The 27993-nt window shown below is 35.8% G+C and overlaps 3 protein-coding genes across 7 annotated transcripts; 1 reads left to right on the top strand and 2 right to left on the bottom strand.

Moving 5' to 3' along the window:
* Window positions 1-11: 11 nt before the first annotated feature.
* Window positions 12-11440, bottom strand: Nkd (NKD inhibitor of WNT signaling pathway naked cuticle). Its single transcript, XM_072911733.1, has 5 exons — window positions 11289-11440; window positions 5943-6166; window positions 4205-4690; window positions 3127-3428; window positions 12-2932 (listed from the first exon to the last, which is right to left on the bottom strand). Exons 1-5 carry the CDS (start codon window positions 11350-11352, stop codon window positions 2278-2280), a joined length of 1731 nt encoding a protein of 576 aa, XP_072767834.1. The 5' UTR covers window positions 11353-11440; the 3' UTR covers window positions 12-2277.
* LOC140676570 (uncharacterized) lies at window positions 8400-24138 on the top strand. Of its 3 annotated transcripts, none has more exons than XM_072911748.1 (3): window positions 8400-8537; window positions 22965-23168; window positions 23712-24138. In XM_072911748.1, the coding sequence occupies exons 2-3, from the start codon at window positions 22968-22970 to the stop codon at window positions 24009-24011; spliced, it is 501 nt and encodes a 166-aa protein (XP_072767849.1). In that variant the 5' UTR covers window positions 8400-8537; window positions 22965-22967; the 3' UTR covers window positions 24012-24138. The 3 variants fall into 3 exon arrangements, with proteins under 3 accessions (XP_072767849.1, XP_072767846.1, XP_072767847.1); XM_072911745.1 differs by lacking the exon at window positions 8400-8537 and adding an exon at window positions 22061-22093; XM_072911746.1 differs by lacking the exon at window positions 8400-8537 and adding an exon at window positions 22296-22456.
* Ipp (inositol polyphosphate 1-phosphatase) lies at window positions 24135-27780 on the bottom strand. 3 transcript variants are annotated; one of them, XM_072911740.1, is made up of 5 exons: window positions 27619-27780; window positions 26785-27001; window positions 26387-26657; window positions 25172-25340; window positions 24135-24999 (listed from the first exon to the last, which is right to left on the bottom strand). In XM_072911740.1, the coding sequence occupies exons 2-5, from the start codon at window positions 26995-26997 to the stop codon at window positions 24546-24548; spliced, it is 1107 nt and encodes a 368-aa protein (XP_072767841.1). In that variant the 5' UTR covers window positions 26998-27001; window positions 27619-27780; the 3' UTR covers window positions 24135-24545. The 3 variants fall into 3 exon arrangements, with proteins under 3 accessions (XP_072767841.1, XP_072767840.1, XP_072767839.1); XM_072911739.1 differs by having other exon boundaries at window positions 27514-27778; XM_072911738.1 differs by lacking the exon at window positions 27619-27780 and adding an exon at window positions 27141-27163.
* Window positions 27781-27993: the final 213 nt, after the last annotated feature.

The raw sequence follows: 27993 nt of genomic DNA, 5'->3' as shown, positions 1-27993 counted from the left end.
CGCAACATAATAATATTATCGAGGACGCTTACACGTTTGTCTCTCTCTTTCTCTCTCAATGTATCTAATCTTAAAATTAGTTGCATTTAATATTAATTACGCTAGTACGCGTGCTAAAGGTAATCGTAATACTTCTCTCATTGTTGATTGAGAGATATTGTCGACGTTCATAATTTGCGTTACACAATGGTGAGTAATCGCCGTTTCAACAACTCTAACAACGATCCAAGTTCTCGCAACGAGATTTACAATAGCAAAACGAATCTTACTAATACAGTCCAATACGGGACGAACATGATGACTCACATGTGTGATGAATTAAAAGAGGTTTGTAAACAGAAGACCAAAGTTATAGATTACAAGGCACTAGAGTAAGAATTTCATGGTCGCACTCTCTTTCTAGATATCCATTATACTATGCAGATAACAAAAGAGCTTTTTGTCATAATTTGGGACTAGCGAGATATACATAGGGCGTGCTCCGAGACATTCTTAAGTGTCAAATTTTTCTAAGAGTTCAAATAAATATTCTTGATCGCAATTTTTTTCAATTTTTAACGCTCTATCGTTTAACACTTTTAACAAGCCTTGAATTGAAATCCTATTAAGGTTTAATCGCACGCAAAATTAATCGTAGAGTATTATCTTTTCTTCTTCTAAAACTTAATTTACTAAAAAATTTTCCTTTATTTCCTAAAAATGTATTTCTATTAAAAAAAAAGAGTATCTTAAAAATGGCCGAACAATCTGTCTGCGCGAAAGTATGAGGACGCTCTGTATGTACGAGAATGACATTTCTTTACCGAAAAAATTCCGTTCGTTCACTCGAGAATCTACATGTATTATACAAGCACCATTAAACTTGCGTTCGAAACTATGTTCGGCAAAGAGAATATCAATCTCTGATTACAGGAACATTCGTACGAGACCATTTTTCGAATTGCTTTGCTTTTTTTTTTTTTATATAATCGTTACGACTCTAGGCTGTTTGTCATAACGTCTTGTATACTGAAGGAAGAATTCTCTTTGGGATATTTTTTATGTACAACGATGGGTAGCAGCCGTAGTTTACCATAAATTCGAGTGAAAGGAACGCCTGCATTTTTTCGAGCAAAAATATAATTTTCACTCTTACAACACATGCGCAATAATCCACGTGTTTCTAAATCTTGAAATGCATTCGTTTCGTAGTGCGATAAATTGTAAGCCTGAGATTTTTATAGTAACTATATCTTTGCTCAAGGAAAAAACTCGCGCAAGTAGTTCGTGTAGTTTACACGTGTCTTCCGTAATAATTTAAAACAAACTGCAATATCATTTGATATTTACTCAACATGGAAAAGTATAAAAATCTCATCTCTCATCTATACGATGCTTATAAATTTACGTAACAAAGGCAACATCGAAAAGCATCGCAAATACGCCAGATTTTTCGATACCCGGGGGAGAAAACTCAGTCGTTTATATTAGAATAAAAATCTGATGACGCATCATCATTATCCGCATATTAACACTAGAGATACATAATTGAACGACGCGATATATATACAAATTACACAGTTCGCCTTATAGAAGAATACAAATTGGAGTCAATGAATAATTTATATACCAAGGTCGCATACGATTTCTTAAGATAATCCGTAATATAAGAGCTCCAAGATAAAATGTCTCACAATGCTGTTTGAAAAGTATTTCCTCAATATCGAAAATAAATGCAAATAAAAAATCTTCTAAAATATACGCGAGCATATTGTAACCCACAACAGTAGCAAGCACACGATATTTTGACGTCAAAATATGGTCAATTCGAATCAAATATGACGTGATGTAATGACGAAAAAATGACCGACTAATGTCACAGACCGATGACGACATTACAAGACGTTAAAAAGACGTGACTTCATGACCATTTTAAACCTATTAGTGATGTTTTAATGACATTTCAATTCACGCTAGAGGAAAAGATTCATGATCAAATGTCATGATAAAGTCCCAGGTTATAGATGAAATTCATGTTAGGGCCCTGAGATATAGAGAATTGTGAATATCAAAATTATACACAAAATTGTTTTAATAATTTAAGATATTACAAAAAATTAAATGAGCTTTTAGTTAAAAAATGTCACAAAAAAGATGGTTTAAAATAGACATTATTTGGTCACGTGGCGTCACTGAACCAGAAATGACCAGTTTTCGACGTCAAAATAACATGCTTGCTACCTGGTAAGCTTTTTCCAAAAATTTAACATATAAAAAAAGACTTTCCGTGACCGTCAATTAAACCAGAGCCTCGGCGTGATAGTGATGATAGTGGTGATGTATGTGTTCGTGAACGTGCCTACGGCTGGACGTGGCCGCCACCGCACTCTGCGAGAATTCGCGCTCTAGCCAACGCACAACCTGTGCCATCGCTCGGGCCTGGTCCTGTTCTCGCGTTGCGTGCTTCAGCTGATGCTTCTTGGACCTACCGCACTGTTGCGAAGGAGCAAACTGCGCGTCGTTGCGCTGCAAATTGTTGTGATTATTGGTAATTGTCTGATGATTGGCAGTTTGGTTGTTGTTGGGCACGAGGTTAACGATGTTGCGGTGGGTCGTGTGTTGCGGGGAATCGTTGTAGACCGCTGTCGTCGGCACGATGACGTTACGATTCAGCATCTGCGAGTACGTCGTCTGCGGGGAGGAATGTACCGTGTTGTTCCTCGGTGTCGTGTGCCGTGCTTTCCTCATCAGATTTGCCGTCCGCGATTTCGCCGGGGTTTTGGGAAACGACACGGAATTATGAGTTGTTGTGTTTTCCCGAATCGGTTTGTGATAGTTGACAGCAGCTTGACGAGGCTCCACAGATGCTTGATAGTCTTGGTTATTGTGATTCGAGGTTCCTAGATGAGGACTATGAGATGGAATGCGCGGTTGCTCGTTTTGATGTCGCTTCCTGCAGAAAAAAAAATAAATTCTATTTATAATCATCAGTTCTAAACACATTCTATGTCCTAATAATATAAATTTATATAAATGAAAATATTCTTGTAAATAATATGTTCAAAACTATTAAGACTGTCAAAGTTAATTTTTAATAATTTAATAATGAGCTACAACTTGACGAAACTGATGAAGCAATTAACTCACCTTGATGTGTGAAAACTGAGATTATTTTTTTCCATATTAGCCTGAATAATCTCCAACAATTGTTGCCTTTGCAGAGCTCCACTCCGTTTCCTCTGATTCGTCGTAAGAAGAGGCGTTAATGGCGAGAACGCGGGGGAAGTGTCACTATCGTCGCTCACATCACCCTCTGAGCTGTTTGAATAGGGGGATGGTAAATGGGGCACCGGACCGACTCTTCTGCGCAGCTCTTCCTGCTGTACTCGATTCGCACGGGTGTTTTCGTCGTCATCCTCGCTGTGAGTCTCCACTTCCTTTCGTTCAGTCTACAACGAAAACGATAATAAATAAAACAGACATAAACTTGAAACGACATTTCTCGGATCATATATGATATAATAATGCATTTTTATTTTATTTAGAAATACATAGGAAAAGATATCAATTATTGAATATAAATATTTAGATAAATAATTATGCGAAATGTCTCTTATTATATATATACATATACATATAATTTGTTAAGCGTTTGTAATAAAATATTAATTAAATTATGATATAGTTAATTAAAAAAATATAAATTACTTAATATTAAAAATTCTGAAATATAAATATACTGCATATATTATATGTGCAGTATATTAATATTTCAGAATTTTTAATATTAAGTAATTTATATTTTTTTTAATTTACTATAATGCTTTATTTTCGAGATTATCGAACGTTTCCAGACTTTTCGAAAACCCTGTATATAAATAATATATAGCCTGTGAATTTGAGATACAACATTCCTGTCAAACGTTTTTCAACAGATCTCATCTTTTAACCATTCTTTAAGATATCTAATATATAATTTGTTGTTTATATATTATTATAATATTGTATATACATATAATATTGTATATACAAAATTGTAGAGATTTAAACCTCGAAAGGATCGAAAACAAAATTTCTTTGTGCCCGAAGGAAACGTCCATTTATTTCTCTCTTCCTTCTTGTATACGCCGACGACGAGATCGGCATCCCGAGACAGTCGGCGTAATCGATGTATTATACATATGTATCCATGTACGTGGGCATACGAGGAATGTAGGTCTCTCACCTGACAGCGATACCGCGTTGCTCTCCTCCTTCTAGGAACTCTGCTCGCGCAATGTCGGGCGGTGGCACGCGTTGTTGCGGCAGCGGTGACAGTTGCATGGCTGCACGGGACGGCGTGCTTTAAATGGCAACAGGACGACGAGCCGTGCTGGTGACCACCATCGGGTAACGTGGTCGTCGTCGTCGTCGTCGTCTGCGATGTTTGCGTGGCATTCGCAAGACCGGCGCCGGTAGCTGGGTTGCGAGGTGTCTGGCTGCTGCTGCTGCTGGTCCGCTGATCCGGCGACACCGTCAGCTTCACCTTGATCGTCTTGCTACCGCACGGTGGTACTTGTATCGAGGCGCCCAGCGTGTCGTAGATGGTAGTCACCAGGCCGGCTATATCGTCCTTCGTGATCTTCCCGTGGCCGTCGAAGTCATACAGGGTAAAGGAGAACTCCTGCCGCCTCCTGTCACCTTCCGCGACCGACACGTCGCATTCGAATTCCTGCAACGGGAACGGAATCGCGTTCAGATTAAGCTTAAATTAAGCTGGTGTAAAAGAACAAATTACAACAAATTAAATAGAATTTGTAGTTGGTAATATAATTTTGCGGATAATAAAAAGGACAAAAAAATCTTGATAAAAAGGGTGTAGATTTGTTCTTCAAAAAATATCATGTAATAAATATTATCATGCGTTTCGTTGGAATACTTGTATAACAATAATGAATTTTTTTAGTTCCATTGATTATAATTGATAATAACTGTTGGTTTTCATTAATTATCTTAAAAGCACTGATTTTGATATAAAAAATTGTATTAAAATCAACAATTGAATTTATGAGATTTTAAAGTTGAATTTACGTGGCTTGAAATATAAGACAATTATATAGATAAATTAAAGAATATAAAATTAAAAAAATTGCACAAATAATATTGACAATCATACAAAAATGAAGAAGAAACGAATAAAAAATATTCAGATATAAAATACTTATTAAACAAAAATTGTGACCACTTAATATGATAAATTTTTCCAAGAAACGCTTTTATAACGAGATCTTTAAGTAATTACGCGACGTTTCGTTTACTAGAAATTTCCTCCATCTCTCTTTATTCCCTACCGCGATATATAAATTCGCGTTCAGATTAAGCTTAAATTAAGCTGTTGTAGAAAAACAAATTAAATAGAATTTGTAGTTGATAATACAATTTTACGGATCATAAAAAGGACAAAAAAATCTTGATAAAAAGGGTGTAGGTTTATTCTTCAAAAAATATCATGAAATAAATATTAGCAGGTTTTTCGTTTGAATACTTGTATAACAATAATGAAATTTTTTAGTTCCATTGATTATAATTGACAATAACTGTTGGTTTTTATTAATTATCTTAAAAGCACTGATTTTGATGTAAAAAATTGTATTAAAATCAACAATTGAATTTATCACATTTTAAAGTTGAATTTACGTGGCTTGAAATATAAGACAATTATATAGATAAATAAAAGAATATAAAATTAAAAAAATTGCACAAATAATATTGACAATCATATAAAAATGAAAAAGAAACGAATAAAAAATATTCAAATATAAAATACTTATTAAACAAAAATTGTGACAACTTAATATGATAAATTTTTCCAAGAAACGCTTTTATAACGAGATCTTTAAGTAATTACGCGACGTCTCGTTTACTAGAAATTTCCTCCATCTCTCCTTCTTCCCTACCGAGATATATAAATTAAAGTATTTCACCTCGAAACTAAGCTGTTTCGTTGTACCGCAAGTAGGCTGTTCGTCATTACCGGTAGGTCCTGCTGCAGGTACGCTGGAGCCATCAACCGCTACCTGCGGTGGCTCCGCAGGGGAAATTAAAGTCGGCTGCGACTCCGTCGTCGGCGGTGACGAGACGTTGCAGGTCGTCGGGACCCCCGTCAGCAACTCCTCGGAATCGCTACCTTCCGTGTTAGTCCCCACAACTGCGAGTAGACAACAGAAAGGACTCATTATGCAAGGGCACTGTTCCCAGAACTTTATTCAATCTACATAGTCGTATTTTTTTCTTCTTTGTGCAACTAGAATAGAGATTGCGGACTTTTTTTATGTAAATCTTAAGAAAAAGTTTGTACAGCTCTTCGCTTTAATTTCCACATATATTATAGTTCTGAATTATGTGTATACTTTGCTATCAATTAGTCTGACTTTCTTTTTTGATTTCTGAGATCATTACGAAATTTTTTCTACCTTTTAAACTTGAAAAAATATATCTTGAGTGTAATATATGTAAATAGTTCTCAATTACTAGCTTTAGTAACTTTGACGTTGGCATATCGTGTTTAAAAATGTTAATACATTCGATGTTACAGTTGTGTAATTTTACATGACATTTGCAACGCTTTTGCTGAAACGAAAATTACGCACAGAGGAAAATAAACTTTTAACTTATGCCGGAAAACAATGTATTTTATTATTTTACTTTACTGCAAAGTACATGCGTGAGGAGAAGGAATTCCATCCTTCCCTCCGCATTCCTACTTTGAAAAAAAATTCTAATTTAACTCAAACCTACTTTTTAAAGAGTGGAGCCCCTTTCCTGCTCAAGCATATATTTTGTAGTAAAATACAAGTTTGTTTTTCTCCTTTGCACTCAAAAAACTTATGTAATCACATATCGAAAACTGTTTACGAAGTGGCAGAAATAACTGATTGTGAAATCTGTTACGATAATGTAACAGACATTCCGGAGATAAACGATGTACCCAAACAAAAAAAATGTCAACAAGGAGGCACGAATGACGCACGAAAGTACGAAAAACTAAATCGGAAAACGTAATATGTATTTTAAAATATCTCAAAAAAGCCCGCAACACGTGATTCAGGATTTTATTTCCATAATAATAATAAATGTAAAAATCAAAGCAAGGGACGTTATTATTTCGCAAGATTAATTTTTTTTTTTTTAATTAGATGTTCTACAAGACGATGCAACGTGCCAGGAATGCGATCGGGAAGCCGCATTCGTTCGCGCTCTCTCTCTCTCTCGTCGCGCGATTTCTGTTTCGTGCAAACAGAAAGAGAGAGAGAGAGGGGGGCGAATAAAAGGCGGCATTTAACACGAGCTGTGCCGACACATCCGCACCCGTGGCGTGTTTGGTGCAGGGGCGGTATTTTTACCGCTTCTCTGCGCACCGGTCGCACGGTGTTCCGTCGGGGAGGAAACCTTTCGTACAAGCTAGCTAACCGGAAAAGCAGCTGGAACTCTAAATCAATCGAACTTTGATGTTGGGGGCCGCCGACTTTGTTGTTTTGCAAATCTCAAAATTGAAAGTTTGAAATAATATAATTTCTATAACTTTCATTCACAATTTTATCAAGTTTCTACAATTTCTTATTTATTTTTATTCATTTTGTTGAACAGTTTAAATTTTTATTTTCAAATGATAAATATTTAAATTGTTCAACAAAATAAATGAAAATAAATTTAAATAAGAAATTGAAAATTGATAAAATTTTGAATGAAGCAAGTTTCTATAATTTCTTATTTAAATTTAATTTCATTTATTTTATTGAACAATTTAAATATTTATCATTTGAAAATAAAAATTTAAATTGTTGCACAAAATGAATGAAAATAAATTTAAATAAGAAGAAATTATAGAAATTTGATTCATTCACAATTTTATCAAATTTCTATAATTTCTTATTTAAACTTATTTTTATTTATTTTGTTGAACAATTTAAATATTCATCATTTGAAAATAAAAATTTAAATTGTTCAACAAAATAAATGGAAATAAATTGAAATCGAAATTACAGAAACTTGACAAAATTATGAACGAATCAAGTTTCTACAATTTCTTATTTAAATGAATTTTCAGTTATTTTGTTGAACAATTTAAATTTTTATTTTCAAACGATAAATATTTATACGTACGTGCAAGGAAATTGCATAATGCAACGTAAAAAGAATCGTCGGGAAGAGTTTCACGTCAAGTCGCGTTTGAAATTCGCATGTCGGCATGTTACCTTGAACAGCTTTTTTTATATTCCGTATTGTAAGCTTTGGTTTTATCGCCAACCATTGTGTAATGGATCATAAATTCGTCCCACCTAACGGGTACAGAGCACGGATGTACGTACATACGACAGACGTATGTACCTAGTTGTTAAACCCGAACGACAGACGAGCATACGCGCGCGCGTTGAGTACACATGTGTGTGTTAAGTGCAACACAAACTTGCCCTCGAAATTTGATACTTGTACGTTATATAAATTACCAAAGTAGAAAACTAACGAATATCTGCGATGTATCATTTTCGGAAGTTGTAACTCGATGACCTCAAGGCACTGTACGTATTACAAAATACTTGAACATATGTGCGTAATCTTCATCTTTTTTTTAATATTTTATTTTATGACATTTTATATTAAGATTTTTTATCACTTATTAATTTTGTTAGAAGAACATATCACATATATCTTTTATTTACTGTTCAATTCTAAATTTCGTATTCTCTTAATTAGGACAAAACAATCTCCCTATTCTCAACACTTTCCTTTTTATTTCAATACACATGTGTGTAGAATGAAGATGTTGGATTATATAATATTTTTATTGTCTGCACGTTGACCAAGCAGTAAGTGTAAAATAGTGAATGAATAAAATACACAAAAGAAAGTCCTAAAGATACACATGAGAGAAATATGTTAAAAATATATATTATATTATTATATATAAAATAATATATATGGAAAAATATATGCATATCAATGATGTGAAAAAAAGAACCGATTGTAATAATTAATTATTCTAAAAACTTTACATTAAATTATTTTAATAACTATTAATATCATGCAATTGTTACTACAGAATGAGCGATATCGAGATTCGTATACGCCGTTTTGCACAATTCGATTTTCGTAATCCTTCAAAAATCCTCGTATACAGATTTATTGTTATTACTCGGTATAAATAAGCCCTTTGACAATTAAACAAATAGATATTGCTTAAAAGTTTATAAAATATTTAATTTCGCTATATTAAATCTACAACTCACAACTTCATTCAATCGATAATATTTCTAAGATTTGTAAAAGGAAACTATATATGTATATAAAAATTTTTTAAAAATGTAGAAATTAACTTTCGCGTTATTTTCAACATTACGTTGTGCGTGATAAACGTGGAGGCTTGTGGATAGTTAGATATCCCTCGAAAGCCAAAAAATCTAATTATGACCATGACCCTTTGTATAGCATTTTAACATTATCCTGATGACGGTCATTTTTTCACGACAGGATACGATTGATCGTATTAGGTACCACAAACTGAGTGACTGTATTCTTTTTTCGAGACCTATTTTTCTTTTACCTTTCGTTGCCCATCATTTTTTAAGCAATTCACTGATTTATTCAAAGATATCTTCAAATTCTTATTCCTGTTCTAATAATTTTAAGAGAAAGATTCCAAATTTTTATTCGCATAAATCTATAGCGTTTTTCTTTCTAACAAGATGATTTTATCAAATCGATGAGCTATATGTAATAATTATTCTCGCAATTAAATTGCGTCTTGTGATCGTCGCCAACATTGTCTAATCGTTAAAGCATCGTGTTGGAGAAACATTGTACATAAACACGATGCATGTGTTATAACAACAGCTATACGGTTGCACATTTAATTTTTATTTTTAGAAAAATATACCGCGTGTGATTCACAAGTTGATTTTACCGAACGTCGCTTAACTGTGAGCGGGAAAGACATGAAAACTGTAATTTACTGATATTACCTCGTTTCATCTTGTTTCGGATCTGCCGCTGATATTTAAGCGAAACGGTAATCTCTTTCTCTTCCGAGAACTGTCTCGTAAATTTTCCCGTCGACTCGTCAAGGTCGAAAGCTAGACGACAATAAGAGCGAATGATTTTCGAGATCAAAGCTCGAGGCACTACCAGATGTCGGTCAGATGTAAAGCTTTCTAACGTTCAGGTAAAAAGATTTGCATACAAGAAATAGTGAGGATGACTCACAAAGCGAACCGAAGTAATATAATAGAAGCTATATAATTCGAGATTATTTCCTTTCGATAAGACAGAAAACATGTGTACGAGTTTATTCATATATAAAAAATATGCGCATTTTTCATGCACAAAGAATTTTCCAATAAATAAACTGTTGTAATTTAGCTGAAAACTTTTATTTATAAGATGTCTATTTAAATCTCATAGAAAAAAAATTGTTTGAAAATTTCCTGAATAAAAATATCTTTGCTTACAAGTTTATAAAATATTTAATGTACAATTCACAATTTTATTCAATCGATAATATTTGTAAGATTTGTAAAAGGAAACCATATATGTATATAAAAATTTGTTAAAAATGTAGAAATTAACTTTCGCGGTATTTTCAACATTACGTTGTACGGGTATTTTTATTCAAAAGTTTAAATAACGGAATATTGTAAAGATTTTTCATGCAACTTTCTAAATAAAATAAGGTTTTTTATTATGTTTTCTAAAATGTCTTTCACTTATTCGAAAGAAAAACGCAAAGTTAATAAACTTAAATTTCAAACAAAACTGAATAGCTTTTTGTAAAACCGACATTTTTCACTCTCTAATATTTTCATTTTTTTATCGCTAAATATTATAATAGAAAATATTTATATTCAATATTTTATTAAGAGATTGAATATATAAACAGAGACAGGTATACACTTATTTATAACATATTTAAAATATACAATTCAATATTCAAGAGTAAAAAATTTATTTGAGAGAATATAAAAAAAATTCCCTGAATTATAATAAAATTTTTCAATAAAATTTCCGCGAGAATTTTTTGATTTTTTCAGGTACAAAAGAATTTTAGGTTTCCCATGTTTTTCCAAAGAGTAGACATCCTACATTAAAATTAAACATTCTATATCGTAGCATGGGAATTTAAGAAACGAAATAAACATTCCGCGCGTTTCGTCTTCGCGACTCTGATTTGAATAACATCCGGCGTGCATTCTTTTTCTTCGGCGAATCTCGATATCGCGCAATCATATCGCGGCGGAAGAGGCATGCGTTCTCCAAGAGGAAGAAGGAATTATTACCAGAAAAGGGTCTGTAGCCGGCGAGGAATCTTGCTCGCCACCACTTTACCAATCCGGTAGCCATGGGACCTTCATGCGTGCGTGCGTACGTGCGTGCGTCGTGCGTGCGTGCGTGCGTGCGTACGATCGGCGTGTGCGATCCCTCTGTGCTTCTATCACTCGTTCTCTCTCTCTCTCTCTCTCTCTCTCTCTCTCTCTCTTTCTCTCTCTCTCTCTCTCTCCCTCTCTCGTAAATCTGACCCGGTACCGAACGACACTTTGTTTCTCCGTTCAGTTACTAACACGCCATGAATCTGGAAGCACGCGAGATATCCGGTGTGTTCTCTCTCCCCAGGTACCTCCGCTTACGCATCAGCGATGGGTTTCCCGTAAATAAACGACTCCTCCCCGCACCCCCGGTCGATCTGTCACTCCCGGTACAACGATGTAATACACGTATACGTATACGCACAAACATCCGGGGTCGTCCCTTTACGTACGCACCATTGACATTCCGAGCGAGCGCACAGCCAGACGACCGTCGCCGCCGCCGCTATCGTCGTCGTCGTCGTCGTCGTCGTCGATGCACTCGCGCACCGCACACGTGCTCGTAGCGGCGGAGCTCGCTCCGCTTCCGTCGAATTCGAAGGAACGAGCGGATATTTTACGCGATTTCTACGTCACTACACTCGCTCTCGAGGCCGTGTGCTCGCTTTTCGCAAGCGAAACGAAAATCTTGCTCTCGCAGAGACAGAGACAGGGGCAGAGGCGGACGCAGAGGTCCCGCTCCTCTCGCGGCTCGGACACGACTACGGACGCTCGTCCTTGCCTAAAAGCGCGTTCCCCGTAATTCCCTACCCGTCGCACACCACCACCACCACTGCCATCGCCATCGCCACCACCACCATCATTACGTATATACAGTGGTGGCACCACTATCATTGTCGGCGTCGGCACCATCGTTGCAGCAGCCCACCACCATACCATGACGCGGGGCCAGGCCAGGCCAGGCCAGGCAGAGCCCGCGTTCATGTCAGTGCCGAGCCGAGGATACGCGTACCCCGAAGGTAGGGAGGCGCGGCGACTCTTCTCTTCTCTCGCAGCATCCTCCGTCTTCCAGCCGTTCTCTTATTTTCTCCTTCTCCTTTGCATACCCGTTCGCCGACCGAGTGCGCGAGCGCGAGAGCTGTCTTCCTCTCCGAAAAGCGCACCAAGCCCGATTTACACGACCTAGAATTGTAACGGTTTGGTGCTCTTTCGTGTCCGTGTGTAATCCTAGATACATTCTTTTTTTTTAATTTATCTCATATTTTATTTGATTAGGGAAAACTTGCCTGCGATTAAAACTCTCTCCGAGTCACGAGTCGATTATTAATAATCTTTAATAAAATTCAATAATATTTATAATATTGTTATTTATAATCAGAGATGTGATATTATTTGAAATAAATGCATTTAAAATGGAAATGTAAAATGTAAAACGTCTATTTTGTATTTTGCATTTAAAATACATGTTCTTTCACAAGCCATTTTACATTTCCATTTCAATAGTTTTCATTATCCATTTTCTATTTCAAATAAATTTTTTTTGCAAATTCAAAAATTAATCGAGATATCGATAATATTAGTTGTAAATATCAATAAATGGATATTTATATGTAACATTGCCTTGCACTTGTTTATTGTAAAATAAATCCTAGATTAAATATTTAGTAATTTAGTCATTGTATGTATAATTCATGTAATCGTATATCATGCAATAATGCTAGAATACAGATATTTCACGTAAAAAATAAGAACGTATAAGATCTAATCTAATCTAATAGATAGATAATAAGAATAAGAATTTAAATATAAATAAATATAAGAATATAAATATTTTTAAAAAATTATTTTTATTTTAAAAAATCATTTCAAAAATGTCTATTTTCCATTTCCTACTTTAAATGGATGTTTAAAAATTATTTTGTATTTTGCATGTTTAAATGGAAATGTTGCAACTATTTTGCATTTTCTATTTCAAATAAATTTGGACCCTCATTTTGCACGTCTCTGTTTATAATAAAATTTCAATTTGTTGATTAATATTTATTACCCATAATTCGTAGTTCCTTGCAATGTGTATAAAGGAATTTTATTGACTGTCGAGCCGTAATAATTATTATAGGAACAGGAAAATAATTCGATTTCTGAGTATTTTCGAGATGTAAAACGAGCCTAAAATGCCGAGGATTATTTTCGACGCGAGAAGAGACGATGCCTGACACCAGGCAAAATCTCAGAGTGACACATTAACATAAATTTCGCTTCGCTGAGACAAGAATCGCACGTGATTCGGATATTTCTCGCGATATACATATATATGTGTATATAGATACATCGTAAAGATTGATCTTTCCAAAAACAATTGTTCCGCTCGTCGTGATTTATATCGCGAGATACGTCGCTTTTTTTTTTTTTTTTTTTTGCCCGACGTATCGTCAAAATATCGCCGCGGCGGCGATCTTTGACTCGGTCGTTTCCGGAGTAAGTATGCAAAACGACGTCGCGCCGAGCATCAGAAATTACGAACCGCGCGTGTGTTTGGGTTCTGACGCGGTTCCGACGTACCTTTTATGAATGTCTGTGCGAGGGGCTATATCATTTTCGCGGCGATTTTCAAAAGCTATCTCTCGCCTCCGTAAATCAGGAAATTTGAAAGTCTTCTGGTCCGTCTTCTTAACTAAACCAAATAATAGAGAGACGGATCGAAAAACTGTCCGACAGATCATGCTCATAGATATAGATAAAGTCTGATAAAAGAGAAAGAGACATTCTTATTTATCATCGTATTTTTATCATCTCTTTAGATTAATAGAAGGAGAAAGAAAGCGCTATTTCAAAACTTTTCCTCCAATTAACTTAATTATTATTTTATATAGGAATCTGTTATACTGAATGTATATTTTTCAAAATGAAAATTGTATCACAAACATACTTAATATTGTCCACAACTGGATAATAATGACAGATAAAAAAAAATTCATCAGCATCAAAGTTCAGCTGTTCATTATAAATAAACACGCGTTACAATTAATTACCTAAATTTTTCACCACAACACTCGAAGATCCATAAATAAAATCAAGAATTATTTTGTCTTCATCTCGCACGTGTGTAGAATTACGATAGAAACATGAATGGGCGCGAACGTGATCGTTATTACAAAAAAAAAAAAAAAAAAAAAAATCCTAAACTTTCGGCCTACTTTTGTCGCGGAATCGATATCCTTGCCATTGAATGATTTTGATCCGTTTGCACGGATGTTGTTTACACGCACGTCATCGTCTGTGCTTCAATGAAGCACGAGAGCCGGAGAAACGAGAGGGAGGCAAACAAATTGGGATAAAGCGCTCCGATTTCGCATTCCTCTGTCTCTCTCTCTCTCTCTCTCTCTCTCTCTCTTTCTCTTCGTTGAGATATATATTCTTTATTTACGTTGCTTCACCGAGAGGTACTGCTGCGCAGTACTATACTCGGAAAGGCCGTATATCGAATCGGAAATATACTCTTTTTGGAGACTGTACCCGCACGCTATTATCTCCTAGCGGTGTTTCAGAAGAAACATAGGCGTCGCCATCGAAGAAGGGTTCGCCGCTTCGGGATATATACCAGCTTCCCCTCCCCCCACCCACCCCTAAACATCCTACTGCCATGCCGTCCGCTACTGTTGGCATCACACGCTTCAGCGAAATAAAAACAAAAAAAAAAAAAAAAAAAAAGAAAAAAGAGAAACAATTAACTCGGACAAAAACGACCCCGAGGTTCTTTGTGTACAAAAGTTTTGCCCTGACCGCTTGTGCAGAGCGAAATTAAATATCACACATCGCGATGTATTTGCTAACTTGAATATAGTTTCGCGTCAATTTTTTCATATTTAAATATACATACGTGCTATAATATAAATGTCAAAATTACACATGAAACTTTAAATTAAAAATTTTTTCTCTCTGTCAAATATTTGAGCCGCGACGCAGTAATGAAGATTGAAAAAGAAAAGTAACATCGCAAGCGTCTTTTCAACAATCGCTATCGAACAATAAAAACGTATCATTTCGCGAAGGAAAATTAATTCCATCGGGTTGGTTTTTTTTTTTTTAAACACATATACAGGGTGTTCTGTAATTGGTAAAAAACCTGTTAATGGCAGATTCTTCACATCATTTGAAGTCGACTTTTTCTCAGCGAAAATATCGAGGGCGTCATCATTTTTTGCGGGTTTCCAATTTTTATCATTATATCTTTGTAATCAAGCCTTAAATTAAAATTCCATTAGAGTAAACTCTATTTATTAATCGAAGAATGTATAGGTAATTTTTTAACTCCCCAAAGTTTAGTTTGTGAAAGCGCTTCTTTTTCAATCGCTTATAACTCCGAAATGATTGATGCCTCGACATTTTCGCTGAGAAAAAATCGTCGCCAAATGATCTCAAGAATCTACCATTAGCAGGTTTTTCACCAATTACAGGACACCCTGCATATAAAAATAAACAAATGTACAGAATGTATAAACAATGTTACTTTTCCTTTTCAATCTTTATTACGTGGCGGCTCAAATATTTTTGGGAAAAAGAAAAAAAAATTTTTAATTTAAAGTTTCACGTGTAATTTTTTGACATTTATATTAAGGCACGCATGCGTGTATATTTAAATATAGAGAAAATCGGCAGTAAAGGGGCCAGTAATGCATGCGTTACGTCGGTAAATATCGGGGTTAAAATGACAACGGACTAGAAGATTAGGGCGAATATTTCGGCATTTTCCATCTCGAGAGTCCCCGCGCGACCGACGCCACTGTCGGTGCCGAAGCATCCCCCTCGCACTCCCTATACAGAAAGGCCTCTCTCTACCCGCCATGCCAAGCTGTGGCGTGCTGTGCCATGCCGTGCCGTGCCGTGCCGTGCCGGCGTTGCGGTACGGTTTGCCGTGCCATCTTCAGCCGCGTAGCGTGGCTAGTTGTTTCTTTTCTTTATTCCTTTGTCGGAAAGTCGGCGGCAAGTCTCGTTTTTAAGAGGCGGCAGAGAGAAGGTCGGGTTCGAGGGAGAAAGAGAGAGAGAGAGGCGGGGCAGTGGAGAAAGGGAGGCGCGGCGACCTGGACGAGGGGAAGACAGAGGCAAAAGGGAAACGGCGGCCGGCTTAGCGGGGGGTTGCGGGGAGCGGGATCGGAGGGAGCGAGATGACGGTTCCGCGGTGAGAGGCACGGGGGCTTAGGGGAACGGCGCAGGCGGCGGCGGGGGGGGGGGGAGAGCTCTCGCTCTCTGTTCGGCAAGGGGAATAAAACGCGCGGCTCAAAAACGCGAGTACAGACTAGCCTCGAAATAACGCCGACAGCGAGCACTCGCATACACGCTCTTTTTCTTTCTCTTTCTCTCCCTCTCTCTCTCTCTCTCTCTCTCTCTCTCTTTCTCTACCTGCGTTTCCGTGTGTGCGTGAATTCACGCGCGAGAGTCATCTATAAATAATAAACTATTTCCAGATGCGTTTCTTGTGCCCACCGGTAAGAGTTCAATCGTTCCCTTCTCTCTCTCTCTCCCTCTTGTTGAGAGTTTAAGTAATTTTATTAGCGATCGACTGTCACAAACAAGGAATGGAGATCGACCGTAATTCGAATTGTGTCATCCAACTCGGCCATGAATAAATATTATTTTTGCTTATCTACGGATCGGAGACACCGAACTCGACAACATTATGCCATAATTTCATTCGCCTAGTCGTAAATTGAGAAGATAGCAGCTGGACATGAAAGCATCACGTCCGCGACATCGGAGCCGCTAATTAAACGCTCGAGAGAAATAAAGCGTGTCACGCGCACCGAGACGTTGTCATCGTCGTCGGCTAACTGTCAAGCGTCGCGCGCAATTGCGTCGATTAGACGGTAACAACGTCAAAAGGGCGAGGTAAATATTTATCGCGAGGGGAACTATGGGGGTCTCTCTCTCTCTCTCTTTCTCTCTCTCGCGCGCGCGCGCGCGAAGGGGACAGGGCCCACGAGGTACACGGGGGCCCCCGACGCAGGACAGGATACAGAGAAGGCTATAATACGGTTTTGCCGCTAGCGAGCTCGGCGAGAGCGAACGACTCGTCGGTCCAGCGACCAGCGACCGGCCGACCAGCATGCTGTGGATTCTCCGACGTAGTTTGCCGGACGATACTGGCGGGAAAGAGCGAGAGAAAGAAAGAGAGAGAAAGAAAGACCAGTCCAGAGCGGAGGAACGAACGTACGGAGGAGCCTTGGTCGTGTTACGGCGCGGTGGGAAGGGGCAGGGGCGAGCGGTCGGCGCGTTTGATCTCAGCCGCGGGCGCCGACAAAGCGCTCGTCTACTCTCCTACAACGGCGAGCTGTCCCGTGGGTGCGCGAGCGAGAGGCGGCCAACCGTGTGTTGACCGGTATAAGGAAAGAGAGAAAGGCCGAACGAGCGAGAGCAAACACTCCGTGTGGGAGCGAGAGGGATGCAGAGCGGAAAGAAGAAAGAGAGAGAGAGAGAGAGAGAGAGAGTGCGAACGGTGCGACAGAAGAACCATTCGCGGGGGTATAAGAAAGGTGAAGAGATCGGGAAACCTAAAGCGCGGGAGAGAGAAAGAGAGAGTGATCGCCGAGCTGTTATACCCCGACGAAGGGAGAGGATGGGAGAGAGACACCAAGAGATCCGTTCCACGATTCATCGTTGCTGTTGCGTTCGCTCTAGCATGGCGTTCGCGCCACTCCCTCGTAGCGCATATACATCTATACGTATACACATACACACACAGATACGTATATGCCATCGCGGGTTTGCTATTAATAAATAATACTCTGTAGTCCGCATTACAACTAAAATTCCTTCCACCTCGTCGTCTCTCGCGGAGAAGGACGTATTCTCGATTTCGAGCACGACCGCTCGTTGAACTCCGCCTCTCCTTCTGTTCCCGTCCGACACTACGGACACGCGGTCTGTCTGTCACATCGGGGAGACGCATTAATGTTCACGGCCTTCTCTGGCCGCGTGTGTGTATGTGTGCATGCACACGTTTCGTGGGATCGCCGCGGAGGAGAAACGCGTCAATTATTTCACATCGAGAAAAAGTTGCACCGCGGAGAAAAAGAAAGAAAGAAGAGAGAGAGAGAGAGAGAGAGAGGGAGAGAAAGAGAGAGAGAGAAAGATATATGAACTCTCGGCTCTCGGGACCAGATGATTGTCCGTGGCTTGAAACGAGAACTTTCTTCTCTTAATACGAGTGCATTTATAATTAAATATTAATTTACTTTTAATTATATGAACAATAACTGAATATAGTAAATGCAAGTGTTTCATCATCAATTTTTTTTCTCATCTCTAATTATTTAAAGTTTAAAGTAATATAAAGACAGAAAAATTAGCGTGATTCTCAGGAAGAATGCAAATATAATATACCCCAGAGATGTGTATTATTTGAAATAAATGCATTTAAAATGAAAAATGTCTATTTTGTATTTTGCATTTAAAATACATGTTTTTTCAAAAGCCATTTTACATTTCCATTTCAATAGTTTTCGTTATCCATTTTCTATTTCAAATAAATTTTTTTTGCAAATTCAAAAATTAATCGAGATATCGATAATATTATTTGTAAATATCAAAAATCAAATGGATATTTATATAACATTGCACTTGTTCATTGTGAAATAAATCCTAGATTAAATATTTAGTAATTTAGTCATTGTGTGTATAATTCATGCAATCGTATATCATGCAATGATGCTAGAATACAGATCTAATTTCACGTAAAAAATAAAAACAGATAGTATAAGATCTAATCTAATCTAATAGATAGATAATAAACATAAGAATTTAAATATAAATAAATATAAGAATAGAAATATTTTAAAAAAAGTGATTTTTATTTTAAAACACTATTTTAAAAATGTCTATTTTTCATTATATACACATAATTGTGGCATTATAAAATGTTTAATAGTAATTACAAGTACCTAAAGCATCATCGATGTTAGCACGTAAGATCGATCGTTTGCTTCGTTAATTATCCTTCAAGAGTGATGTCGTAACTTTACGCATTTAATTTGCGTATACACGAATACATAATCGAATTACGCAAAATCCCCACCGCGATCGATGAGTCGATGATAGCCACTCGAATAACATGTGACACATAAATGATAAGGGGGCCTTTGAAGTGTCCCCGGTTTCTGCGCCCAATAAACCCGACAGAGGCAACCGCCACGCATTATAAATTACGACGTTCATTAGGAAGGCAATAGTTGTGCACGGTAATAAGAGGCATTTAAGCCTGAGAGAGTCCGTATCAAAGCAGAGAGAGAGAGAGAGAGAGGGAAACATTGAATTAACGAGCGAGTTTCAAAGTCGGCTTCTTCAAACTCGAAAGTAATCGGAATCGGTGATTGAGTGTGCGATAGCGATGGCGAAAAATTTCACAAGAGACATAGTTTCTTTCCGACCGATATCGAGACACATAGTACTTGATGGGCAACCACACTCCTCGCGAGGGAAGTGTTTTCGTTCATTGAAGACCTTGTGTTCGTTTTGCTCTGAACGTGGTACATGGTACCATGGTCGATTGGACGGCTGCCCAGTCGAAGAAGAAAAATAGAATGCGAGACGAAAAATATAGAGAATGGTGAGACGAAAAAGAGGAAGGAAAAGAACATTTTCACATTTGAAAATTATTTCAAGTGGTTATAACAGCAATGTAATATATTAAATAATCATATTTCGATATAAATGTAGAAAATGCCAGGCTGAAGCTCGATTCTAACATTATTTTAGATTCCTTGATACGCTCAAAGAGGTAAATATAGATTTAAATGAAGAAATAAATATATTTTAGAAGAAGTTGATATATTTTTCGAAAAATAATGTGCAATTTATTTTTATAAAAGTTTATAATTTATGTAGTTAAAATTTTTAGTAATCAATTTTAGGAGATTAAATATTTGATCTTTGCATTCGTAAAATCTTTGCCACGTAAAAACTTTTTGTGAATACGGCAGAAATGATACACATATCTAAAAAAAAAAAAAATATCTCTTGCAAAGTCGAATACGAGCACAACTATAGAGGTTTTTTCTCAAAGAGTGCCGTTCATGACCGGTTCTGAAGTTACGATTCGTTCCGATGGTTCCATCTAGCTGTTGAAATTGTTACTTGGCCTTTATCCGATTCTTCAAGTATGCCGACAAACATGCCGACATTAGCCCGGTCAGACTTTTGTGAATCAAGTGTGACATTTGTACCACAAAATTAAAAAAAAAAAAAAAAAAAAAAATTCTGTTATAAAAGATTATAAAACTGCGAAGAAAATCGCGTGATGCTTTGCAAAGATTTATATACTTTACACTTTAACGACAATACATTCTTTCTGAATATCATTTTATACCTTGTTCAAAAAACTAAATAAATTGAAAAATAAACCGTAAGAGAGAAAGAAATTTTTTTTAATTTAATTGAAATAAATATTTTTCCTTTATCAATTGTTTTCATATTCAGAAAGGTAATTTTAAGATTGTATTTTATTCAGTTTTTATTTCAAATTCGTAAACTTTCCCGAGAAAAAAATTCATAATTAAATATAAATATATGTAATTATATGTATAAAATATATCCATATGGTTTTCTTTCTCTCTTGTATAATTTTTGTCCGTATACAAGAAAAAGAATAATTAAAAAATAATTAGAAGACTAATTTTTGCAATTTTTAAAAAAATAAAATTTAGAGAAATGAGAAAAAATACCTATATAATTATACATATATTTTATATACCATATGTGTATCTATCCCTCAGGTAGGCGCATTGGGTCTTTGAAGTTAACCCCAGATTTTTTTACTGTTCTAGGATTTCAAAAAATCAGGTAAAAGTCTGAGTTACTTTTCAAAGCGTCTAGTACATTATCTAAGGGTTTTAAGTCAAATGTTAAAAGGATGAATCAGACTCCGCCCTCCTTTCACGTCGAAGAAATTTCAGGTTAAAATTTCAACTATATGCTTTTAAATCCCCAGTAACTACGAAGGGTTAAATATGAGTATTTTTTTTCACTCTTCTTTAAATTTCACATTCTCTAAAAAAACAATATAAAAATAATTCTTCTAATTATTTTCCAACTATTTTTTATTATTTTTTCTGTGTAAAGAATAAAGAGAGATTAGACAAAAAAAGAAAACATATAGATATTTTATATATAATTATATATATTTATATTTGATTATATATGAACTTTTTTCTGATTAATTTATGATATAGACTTTTTTCGGAGCGTTAATTTCTGATTATTCTTTACAAATTGTGAAGACTGTCTAATTATTATAAAATAATGTTGAAACAAGTATTAAATATGTATTATATCGCTCTTATTAAAATTATCTACAGTACAAAAATATTTATAACTTTGAGTAGCGAAAGTATTTTGTTTAATTTTCATCACGCGTTATGTGTGTAATTAATTTATAATTGAAATAATATTTTACATATATTATATATCGATTCTTCTCTAAATTAATTGATTTAGCGATGTCAAACGGACTTTGCGATTGAAATAAAAATGTATTTATCTACATTTTTGCACAGATTATATATACCGTAGGTTATCGAAAGCTAACTGTAAAATATGTTCTGGAAGAAAAAAAGTGCGACGTAGATTCAGAGTATACGCGACATTCATTGACCTTTCATACGCTAAACACGCGGCGTACACGGCAATATGATAAAGAGTGACGTAAATTACAATAATTCCGCGACGGCCGCCGGTTCGCGCATCCTGTAATAATAATTCGATGCTTAATGATAGTGGCAGCCGAGGTGATTCCCGTAACTTTGATACCTGTTTGGTCAAAATTCCAAACCGGTATCACGATGACGAATCTCAAGAAAATTCTAATCGCGGTTGACGAAGATGCGAAGTCTTTTTTTCCTTTATTAAATCTCGAATGTCTCGTCATATTTGCCGATATATCATTGATTGATCGATCTAAATTATTAGTCAGTTCGTAGTCGATTGTGGTCAATTGGATTCAATTCGATGCCGGATACACGGAACTTTTATATGTGCATGTCAATTTTGCTATATAAGGAAGTGACATTGAGGTGTCTTATCATTCGTAAAGTGCGGTTTTCTTCGTCAATCGCGTTTTTCTATTACTCTTCATTTCCTTCAATATTGCCGTAAGTAATGGCATGATTTGCCATGGGGTTGCGTAATCACTATATGCGAATTTTAAAAAATTGTGAATGAGCTGTATTATGATTAAAAATTTTATCAAACGAGCCGTTTGTCGAAATATAAAATTTATAAAGTCGCTCCACATAATCTTGTAATTGTTCATTTTTGTAAATTTTATTTAATAAATTTATTTAATAAAACTTCATATTTACGATATTCTGAAAGTAAACGCTAGCTCACGTTAGTCCAGCTATACTAAATAATTTTACTTTGCGTCAATTGTATACTGCAACTTTTTATTTCACGTAATTAATTTAATATTGTCAAGTTGTATAATTCATTTCTGAAAATCATCAAAGTTTGCATTATTTTAAGAAATATATAAATTAGAATAATAGACGAAAAAAATATAAATTTCAACCCTTAACAAAAAAACAATTAGAAATGCATATCATGTAAAATTTCATTAATCGTAATTTCTATTACATCGATTTTTTTTCTTAACAATAGAGGATGAAGGTACTATTGATTGCGGTCGTATTACTCGTAGCCGTCGAAGCTCATCAGGGATGGCCATTTTATAATTTTGGTGGACCCGGACAAGGACATAATCCTGGCCGAGGTCCTTGGGCATATCCGCAGCAACAGAGCCAAAACACTATATTTGGTTCTGACGTCGAATGGGTGTGCCAAAATCCAAAAACAAAAGATATGGTAATGTCGCATATATAAACACAAATTTCGTATCTTTCAATTAAATTATAAATCTTTCTTTAAGTACATATACTTTGTATTTTCTTAACGAGATATTTATTTTATACACAATAAATAATTAAAATAAAATTTTAAAATCTTCAAATGTGTTTTAAAAAATTGATTTTTTTATATGTACCTACTAAAAAATTTTCCAAAAAAATGATTATTTATTATATACAAAATTTATTTAATATTTATAACAGATATACAATTATTTATATTATATAAACATAATATATTATAAACATTTTTATTTATATATATTATATACACATTTTTTATTATTTATATTTTTTTGATATTTTAAAAAAAGATTCTTTATTTCAAATTTCAAATGAAAAAATAATTTGAAAAGCAAGATGATATCTATCGAGGCTGTACATACATACACATATTTGCTGGTTCCTAAAACAATATTTAAAATTCACTTTCGAAATAAGTGTTTTAGAAAAGTTTAAAGCTTACTGTGTAAAAGTTAGTTTAAAAAGGGTATTTTTGTAGATGATTATTGCCACCGACAATACACGACAACAGTATCCTAACGGAGGATCACAGCAATGGCAAAATGTTCCATCAGGACATCAAGCGGATCATTACCAGCGAGGAAATCGTTGGACACAACCGATTATTGTCGTTCAAGAACCTACAAATACTAATGATCATCGATTACCACCGTTATTCCCGCAAACATCAGAAACTCCTAATAATAACAATAACAATTACAATGATAATCAACCACAATCAACCACGCCGAGTTATCATGGTGGAGAGGGATTAATAGATATTAGAGTCGCACAATAGAAATATAGAACGATAAATATATAAAGTTTAAGGTTTTCACACGAGATTTAAATTTCTTGAGAGAAAACCGCTTATATATATATATAATTTAGTGTAACAAATACAAATAAAAATGTGCACAAATTTATATATATTGAATCATCTATATTTGGACCCATAATTATTATCACAATTAACATCAATTAAACAAATAATAATAATAATCCATTCGTCCAATCAATAATTATTATTAGTTTATTACCGGACACTGTCATCTGTATTATAAATATCTTATACAATTGAATCAGAGTATATATATATATATATATATATATATATATAATATCACAAAATAATCACTAAAGACAGTTAATAAAAACACATCATCTAATCCTTTTACATAAAATTTATATGGAATGAAATACAATTTACTTATACATATAACCAAATATAAATTATATTATGTAACTATGGAGAAAATAATATCTTTAGAATGCAATATCAGATGTTATCGTGATACATCTTCATCACAGTATGTTTTTTTTCCTTTCAATTTTAATTAGATGATTTACATAAAATGCACTTGAAACTTTCCAAGATTTGAGGATCTCTGTACGCTATCAAGCCTGCACGATTGGAAAAATTCGTCCCGATAGGTAAATAATTAACACTCAGATTGTCTGAATTTGGATTTATGATAAACTCTTTAAATTCGATGATGCCTCCGCCTACGGACAATAGGAGTGCTTGCGGTCCACACGTGTCCCACTTGTAAGTGGAACACTTTGACAAAATATAAGCGGCCGCTTGTCCAAGAGCCACGCTCAGTATCTTGTATCCCGCTCCAGTCGCTTCCATTAATTTGAACCCGTTGTTTGACAGCTTTAATTTCACGTCAGCGTCTTCAAAACGACTGAGTAAAATGATTTTGTCGGCATTGCACGTGTTACTTATGGAAGATTTGCTAATGCCACCTCCCAGAAAGCCCCAGTAACACTTTCCCGTCCATCTGTTCAATTAATACAGTATAATAAACTGGAGAATACATTTATTATTCATAAATAAATACATTAATATATTTGTTGTAATATTAAGACTAAACAGAGAGACTCTGAGAGTAAATATAAAGAGAAAACTTTATATTTTGAATTTATTAAAGTTTATCGTTTCATTCTACTTACTGCGAATCAATATTGGTGTAAAAAGGTTGATTAACTACACCCAAAACTGGTACTCCCGTACTTTTCTTATATGCCCCGATTAATACAGTGACACAACGTAAACCACTTAAATGTAAACCAGTCTGCTCGTCCAGGACCTCCGTTGCACTTATGTAATCTGCTGTTGAATCTACAAAAGTTCCACGAATTGCTCCACAGGCATGTATTATCAAACTATAAAACAAACAGAAATTCTTACAAGCGTTGCGTCTCAGTTTACAGGCCAATTATGATTCTTAGTAACAAGAGAGAGAGAGAGAGAGAGAGAGAGAGAGAGAGAGAGAGAGAGAGAGAGAGAGAGAGAGAGAGAGAGAGAGAGAGAGAGAGAGAGAGAGAGAGAGAGAGAGAGAGAGAGAGAGAGAGAGAGAGAGAGAGAGAGAGAGAGAGAGAGAGAGAGAGAGAGAGAGAGAGAGAGAGAGAGAGAGAGAGAGAGAGAGAGAGAGAGAGAGAGAGAGAGAGAGAGAGAGAGAGAGAGAGAGAGAGAGAGAGAGAGAGAGAGAGAGAGAGAGAGAGAGAGAGAGAGAGAGAGAGAGAGAGAGAGAGAGAGAGAGAGAGAGAGAGAGAGAGAGAGAGAGAGAGAGAGAGAGAGAGAGAGAGAGAGAGAGAGAGAGAGAGAGAGAGAGAGAGAGAGAGAGAGAGAGAGAGAGAGAGAGAGAGAGAGAGAGAGAGAGAGAGAGAGAGAGAGAGAGAGAGAGAGAGAGAGAGAGAGAGAGAGAGAGAGAGAGAGAGAGAGAGAGAGAGAGAGAGAGAGAGAGAGAGAGAGAGAGAGAGAGAGAGAGAGAGAGAGAGAGAGAGAGAGAGAGAGAGAGAGAGAGAGAGAGAGAGAGAGAGAGAGAGAGAGAGAGAGAGAGAGAGAGAGAGAGAGAGAGAGAGAGAGAGAGAGAGAGAGAGAGAGAGAGAGAGAGAGAGAGAGAGAGAGAGAGAGAGAGAGAGAGAGAGAGAGAGAGAGAGAGAGAGAGAGAGAGAGAGAGAGAGAGAGAGAGAGAGAGAGAGAGAGAGAGAGAGAGAGAGAGAGAGAGAGAGAGAGAGAGAGAGAGACTTAGTTTTACCATAATACTGTCCAACTTTTATATATTTTTTTTCAGTCTTGCCCTGAATTAATTTAAATTTACTAAACATCAATTGAATATGTCGTAATCTGAGATAATTATTTCTGTTGTAGCCTATAATACTTACCGATTGGATCTATCCAAATACCAAGATCATCGACATTGATGTCAAAATCAGTGGGGATCTCTAACATGTTTGGCACATCAGAAAGTTGAATGTCTTTATGGACTTCGGTAGCAAGCAGTTCTGCTGCCACAGCGTCGTTGCCCATAACTTTAGTCAGCATTTGTGTTGTGTCTTCGCTGCACGAACAAACTTCAACAATAATAGATTCTCCTAAGGTATTACTGAATACATTAGTTTCTTCGCCTTGTACCAGTTTAGCCAGCTCTGGAAACTATTCACAGTGCAATGAGAGAGTTTGAAGTACAATAAAAGTAAATCGACAACATTCTTTTCATTCAATATTATAAACAGTTCATATTCGCTCTCTCTTTCTCTCTATCTCTCTCTTTCTCTTTTACCTCAATTTCTATGTCGTGTCTAATAGTTTCTTGAATGAGGACATCAGCTAATGTTTTGAAATCCTGAAAGAAACGAGGATTCTTTTCTTCCAAGGATTTTTCTTGTACCAACAACTGAAATAGGGCTTCCTTCTGTCGACAAGTCCTGGCAATGTTTGCTGCCTTCTCCGAAGCTTGCAGGAGAACCTTTAGTAATCTGCTGCCACTCCTCATTTTTCTAACAATAAGATATAGGAAAGATTTAATTAATAAAAATTGATGTGCAAAAAGGAGAAAACTAAGATTAAGTTTACAAATTATTATAATTATTAAAAATACATGTATTGGAAGAAAGAAAGATTAAAAAGATACATTACACTGTGGATGCAAGAATCCTTACAAGCTCTATTGGATGAAAAATTAAAAGTATTGATTTTCTATAAATATACTGTATATAAAACATCTTTGTGTATTAAACAATATCGATAATCACTTCAAAATAGCACTCTTGTATCTCGAAATATTAATAATTTCATTTATAAAGAAACGATCCCGACAACAGGAAAAATATCACGACCGAATATGTATTCAAGTGTTGAATTACACAAACAGAATCGCTGTTTTGTAAATATATTTGGAAATTAAAAAAATTGCAAATGTAAAATCATAAATACTCTTCACATCCAGTCGGGATTAAGCGTTAATAAAAGAAGACGAAAAGAAGATATCTCGAATATTTATGTGACTTACCTAGTGTAATGTATGTAAGCAAACGACGTGTGGACGAAACAGAGAAAGAAAGAAAGAGAGAGAGGGAGATAGAAAAGCAATTTGTACGGCGTATACAATACACACCACACCGCGATTACTTCCTCTCTGACGTATGTCGGGAGATGCACGTACGTATACGTCAATCGAAATGTCACGCACCATGCGCAGTGATACACCGTGATACGATGCGCGCCGCTATTTATTAAAACTCGCGGCTCATTTGAATACTAAATACCAATTTATAATGCAAATTAGCGCTGGCATAAATGTAAATAGCTTTTCATCTTACGTGTACATTCCATTTGAATAAAACACGAAGGACATCGCGAGAATAGCTGATAAAATATTATTTCTCTCTATATTAATGTTGTTTAAAAAATTTTAAATATACAGGGTGTCCGGTAAACCTGGTGAAAAACCTGCTAACGATAGAACCGAACACTCTGTATAATTAAGTCT

This window comes from Anoplolepis gracilipes, chromosome 2 (assembly GCF_047496725.1).
Source record: "Anoplolepis gracilipes chromosome 2, ASM4749672v1, whole genome shotgun sequence".
NCBI classification, from domain to species: Eukaryota; Metazoa; Arthropoda; class Insecta; order Hymenoptera; family Formicidae; genus Anoplolepis; species Anoplolepis gracilipes.
The sequence above is the reverse complement of the archived record's forward strand: the minus strand, read 5'-3'. Positions and strand labels throughout refer to the sequence as shown.